Raw genomic sequence first — 5,535 nt, 5'->3', positions numbered from 1 at the left:
CAGGTTTAATCAGTATTTCGGTGTTTTACGGTTACTAAATCCTTCTGATCGTCGGGAGCCTCAATTTTTGTACCTTTCCCATACCTTATCCAAGAAATTGTTCCTCCCTACCTCTACCTTACTTGCCTCGTCAAATTTCCTTGTTTTTTATATTATTTGAGGTGTGAAAACATGTCAGTTAAGGAAAATTTTATTGTGTAAACTGTTACCTGGATGCTTGCTCTTCCGTGTGAAAATTTTGGCTTCGTCAAGGCAAACGCTTTTCATTGCCAGATTTCTGGAGCTGCTTCATGCTAATCTACAAGCTCGCCTTAGCCACTTGACTCCCGGGACAATTTACCCTCAATCCCGATTGAGGTGTCAAATTTATTGTTCCTCACCTCAGTCAATATTCCCCTTACTGGCGCCAAACCAATTTTACCGAAGTTCCGATGTTTCTTTAGGGCTGTTTTATTGTATCACTTGTTGTGGTGTTCGTATGGCCTTGTCCAAGCAATTTGTCATCATGATAACTGGAAGCGTGAGCGTTCATCCGCGGATGGAAGATGTGAGCTTGGGAATATGCTTGTATATCGTCCAAGGCCTCTCTAAAGTCACTATAGGGTGGAGAAAGGATGGCTGGTTAGCTGTTCTGCCTTGAACTTGACTCGAACACGACGAGATGGTGATCGACGACTGCGGAGACTGAAGAGTTGGTAATACCATGAAATAGGATGCAATTTGCCTTTAGCTGCATGTTTCTGTGCCCGAGTTGCCTCCACCAAACCGAGGCCACCGACTCGATAAGCAGGAAGGGCTTCAGGGCCGATGTCTCTGTCGTCCGACGTGGCTGTGTAAGTACAAGGATGCAACGTGCTGGAGACTGAGTTAAAGTTCACATCCAAGTCGCTTGGCCTACTTAGACAAGACTTCTTATAGTAATGGGTTGACCTTGACTCTAAAGTAAGTGATAGTGCATTTGAGTGAGTTTTGAAGTCCTGTCTCTACCTTAAGAAAAGGAAAGCGCCACGACCAAACAATGTTCGAACCCATTGCATGGTCCGCACACAGAAATATTCTGGTATGGTCGTTTTTTGACCTTTTCAACGAGACAAAAATTGCGTTCACTGCTGTCCCTCCCCTCTTACCCTTGTGGCTGTTTTACGCCCCCCTCCCCCCTCTCTCCACTCCCCTTCTTCCATGTGGCTTTTGTATACGGGTGAAGTTTTGATTCCAATTTAAAAGCTGATTTATTTTTCCCGACTTTCACAAATTCCATTTCGCTTCAGTGGCTTAGATTCTAAATTGTGCCGCCATTTCCGATTTTTTTTCTCTTGGTCAAATTTTTCTGCTCAACTTCACTTTGGAAGCAAAATGAAATAGCACAGCATGGATGTGTCCATCTCTTCTCTTCATTGTTGACGAATGCTTTGGAGATGGTGAAATGTTGTGGATGAGAGATAAAAGCTGATGCATCTGTTGGCAGGGTGTATGGACCGCAGCCCCTCTTGTTGGACCCACCTCTTCCCGCCAAAGAGGCGAGAGGTGTCGAAGCCGACGACTCCTCCATCTTCCACTGTCATCAGCGGCCTCCAGAGGGGCCCGACTTTGAGTCAATCGATCGCTACTTGGCGGGCGCTCCAAGCTCTCGCTCAGTCACTCTTATTCGCGAGTACTTCGGCTTCTTCCTTATCGCTGGGAGTGTCATACTGCTCCTACTGAACCTGCGCACCTTACTTGAGCTCTGCACTCTCCGCAACCTTACGCGTGGCATGCGCGCCCTCCTTCGAAGACTCCGCGGTCGAAGGGTGCATATCCAACAACGGTCTGGACTGGAATGCGGTGGCCGTGATGATGCTGATGATATTGGAACCTTCGAGATCCCTCGACCACCGAAGGCAGTTGTTGTGGAGACGATCCATACGAGTCTTACCTACCGATTGGTGAGGCAGTTTCTTCGGCAACAGAGGTGTTGATGTCTTTCGTGCTATGGAGGTTGAGATATCTATTTTACTGCTTTGTTTCCTCGTAACTTGCTTTTTTACATGCGCTGGAACCCATTTCTTTGAAAAATAGAAATAGGATGTCTTTTCTCGAAAAAGGACAAGTGTTTCCGGAATGACTGGATTCGATGTGGTAAGGGGCCAGGGTAGCTGGGTCCAGATTTGAGTGGCGGATGTATTCAGGATGGATGAATAAATACGTAAGTCAGATATGGATGGTAGGTGTAGCCAGGACAAACAAATGCCCCCTGGATCGGTGGACGGAAGGGCTTGGACTGCATGAACGGGTGGATGGATGGATGAAAAAGAGACTGATTATTGGTGAGTTCAAACAGAATGGGGTGAATTTCGGGTTTGTGTTGTCAAATATAACAACTTCTCCCTTGATTAGACGTGATGTCCCACCGGTTCCCCTTCCCCATTTCTTGGTACGATGGCTGCGGGGACATTTCTAACTTGTTTGAATACTCAATACGATAATATCGGCTACCGTACCTCTGACTGTCTGATGTGTTATGACAGGTGCCCTTCTACGACAGAATGCTACGGTCGAGTTTGAAATTTCGCGTCTTTTTTCCCAAAATAAGATTTAATCTGCTTGCCGTCAGATGCATTCAAGGTTGAGGCCTTTTTGAGTTCGGGGACGAGGAGGGAGGAGTTTTTGTTGTACTCAGTCAGCCACTCCTCTCGTGGAACAATGAAGTTGCAAGGTGTGTGCATGAATCGAACAGGCTACTCTGCTAGTTGAAAAACGCATAAGCAGTTTCCCCTTCTTTGCTTTCGAACGGGGGAAGCAAATCCACCCTCTTGAAATGATCACTTGAATGGGTGTATAATCACTGACGAGTGGACTTTTGTTTCCATGGTTCGTTACTGCCTTAGCTATCATTGGGGGTCAGCTAAATCTGTGCGTGGGAGGAAGTTGGAATGCCTTGTGATTTATAAATTTTGTTGACCTATAAATAACTGGATTGAATGGGTAAATCTGAGAGGAAGCACTTTCCAATTGCGTTACTATCAGGCAAACCTATACTACAGCGGCGTGTCTAAAAAAACACCTCGACGTGGAAGTGGATACGGGGAATCACTTCATCTGGAGTTAACAGTCCAGCAGAGTGGAGGTATCCATAACTTTGGCCACAAGGTGAACCTCGGATTTGCCGATGCTGGAGCAAATGCCTCCTCAGTGGCTGGCGTTGCTGGTTCGCAGGTGACTGAACACGTTGTGATGGCCGGCGCGGGGTTGAGGAAGGGGAGGGTCGAGGACAACGCTCAACAGTAGTGATTTGGCCTTTTGTTTAGCTGCGTGTTGAACTACATAGGCGCTTAATATTCCGCGGGTCTTACCTCAGCTCAGCGGCGTAGTCTTCGGTTCGTGCTAACAACACCGTAGTCCTTCCATGATCCGTCTATTATGCCAATAAGTTCGCCCTAATTTTTTCAGTAAATATGCGTATCTTTGGATACGTAAGATTCAATATTTGTGGGAAATTTGCTTAAAACGATAATGGAACCCTTCGTGTCCCTTCTGGATGCATTTTGGCCAGAAGGCTCTCCGAACTACTGATTTTGTTGGGAGTGGATCTGCCTTTGCCGTTGAATTATTTCTTGATTTTATTTTCAGCGGTCGAGCACATCCGTGCAGAAAATAAAGCAATGACACCTGCAAATGTACGGCTGCTTTGCTTCAAAATAGCCAAAAGTTAAACGGTTTTTTTTTCTGTACTACGGCAACGTTTTTGAAATTCACTAAATAGGTTGTCTTATCTCCGCTTACAAACCTGTAAGTTTAAACAAACGTGGGCTTTTCATATTAAGATTTATCATTCGGTTTCTTGTATAAAAATGGTTGAATATAAAGTGCCTTATTTATGTTTGAAGTTTTTGATGGTAACGAGGGACCAAAATACACGTCCGCGCCTACTTTTCTCTCACCAACTCTATCTAAGTTGAGTTGGGATATCTGCTTTAAATAAACAAAACAAATCTTTAATTCCCACTCTTTTATAACGAGTATGTGAATCTGTGTGTAAAAACTACTGAGATTTTATCTGGACCAGGTGAATGATTTCCCCCCGCAACTAATGAAATGAGGCTGTAGTTGATTTTGGGTGTGATGGAAACGGGTTTGTGTTATGATTTTTTGATTTTTATGATTGTTTGACAGCGCGTTTAATTTAGACCAGACTTTCGAGATAAGTGAAGAAGATGGAAAGTGCATAAAATGGTTTTCTCCTGCGTCACATTCCGTCCCCCAAAGCTAGTATCTGGGATGCCCAGACAGAAAAAAAGATCGGAGATCGCAAGAGTTCGTAAAAGGTGACTGCGATTGCTATTCTGCACACTTTGCTGGTGGGTTATGGGTCGTGTCACGTTTTGGATGAATGTTGGCGCGATTATTTCCGTGAACTTGAGGTGGAACGATCATGGTCGGAGTTGTTACTAACAAGCATACGACTACTTCCTTTAAAATGTGCACCCTAGTTCAATTTTAGTTTCATTCCACTGAGGGAGTGAGTCCTCCGTCACCAGAGCGTGACGTGAAAAAGTTGGCTGTATCAGTTTGCATTCGCGGGTTGGGGTTGTTGTAAGCCTCTGTAGTTGAAAAGAAAATTCGATGACCGCTACGCACTAGTACATAGCGGTTCACACCCACAAGTTACGGCTGCTGCCAGCCCTCGTGACTAGCGCCATGTGAAATGGACTGGGTAGCACGAGACATTTTCACCACCCACATTACCAGTCGCAGTAGGAAACACTCGCGCCTTATCACTGTGTGCAGTAATGCTGCGGTGTCGCGCCTCGGCCAGCTGGGGAGGAGGGAACAGCTTTTGCAGAACGTGAATAACTTTTTTTAATCGAGCGGTATCTTTTATTAACTACGTTAGGTTTGAACTTTTGGCTTTTTTTCTCCTCTCGGCACAAACTTTTGTCACCTCCTCCTCATGTGGAAAAGAAAGGAGAGGATTAATTAAACCCAAGTGTAAGACGCTCCACACGGCTGAGGAAGACTGATTGTCCTCGTGACTCTTGGGGCAAAGTTTTCATGCGTTCCACGCCCACCAGCTGCGTTTGCAAATTTGCTTTCCTTTTTCCTGGATTTGGTACAAACTTCCTCCAAATTGGACATATATGTCGGGTTCGCAGCGCAATTCTCAGCATATTTTGAGATTTAAATAAGACAACTTTCTATTTTTTGCAACAGATTATGAATTTGCTTTTGGAACCTAAGTGAAGAAGCCCCAATGACTACTTTGTGAGGGAGAGGAATGGGTCACAGCCCCTTGATTTATCTTGTACTAGGTTGCGGACATTTGAATATCCAAGCAGCTGAGTCGAATGAAAACCATTTGTCTACCTCTAAGTCAATCAGGAATGCGAACTGCATCATGGGTTGTTAAACTTCCTCTTCCACCTTCCCTCCTCTTTCCTCTCCCTCCATTTCATCATTGGCTAGGCTAGCCAATTCGGTGATAAATCGCAGATACTCCTCCTCCTCCTCCTCCTCCTCCTCCTCCTCCTCCTCCTCCTCCTCCTCCTCCTCCTCCTCCTC

At 45.3% G+C, this 5,535-nt stretch overlaps 2 protein-coding genes across 2 annotated transcripts in view; one reads left to right on the top strand and one right to left on the bottom strand. All coding sequences in view use genetic code 11, as the record gives it.

The window, feature by feature from the left end:
- Positions 1-505: 505 nt before the first annotated feature.
- Positions 506-3,264, top strand: EGR_06381 (hypothetical protein; the record flags this gene model as incomplete). The annotated part of the gene is made up of 4 exons (XM_024495630.1): positions 506-547; positions 731-852; positions 1,466-1,922; positions 3,004-3,264. The coding sequence occupies 4 exons, from the start codon at positions 506-508 to the stop codon at positions 3,262-3,264; spliced, it is 882 nt and encodes a 293-aa protein (XP_024349906.1).
- Positions 3,265-3,795: 531 nt separating this feature from the next.
- The window catches only part of EGR_06380 (hypothetical protein), a gene marked incomplete at both ends in the record, with an annotated part of 3,405 nt that continues 1,665 nt past the window's right edge, over positions 3,796-5,535 (bottom strand). The window contains one exon of the mRNA XM_024495629.1: positions 3,796-3,945. Within this exon, the coding sequence (XP_024349905.1) occupies positions 3,796-3,945 (150 nt within the window). The remainder of the gene's footprint in view (positions 3,946-5,535) is intronic.

This window comes from Echinococcus granulosus, assembly GCF_000524195.1.
Source record: "Echinococcus granulosus chromosome Unknown EG_S00056, whole genome shotgun sequence".
Classification (NCBI taxonomy): Eukaryota; Metazoa; Platyhelminthes; class Cestoda; order Cyclophyllidea; family Taeniidae; genus Echinococcus; species Echinococcus granulosus.
The sequence above is the reverse complement of the archived record's forward strand: the minus strand, read 5'-3'. Positions and strand labels throughout refer to the sequence as shown.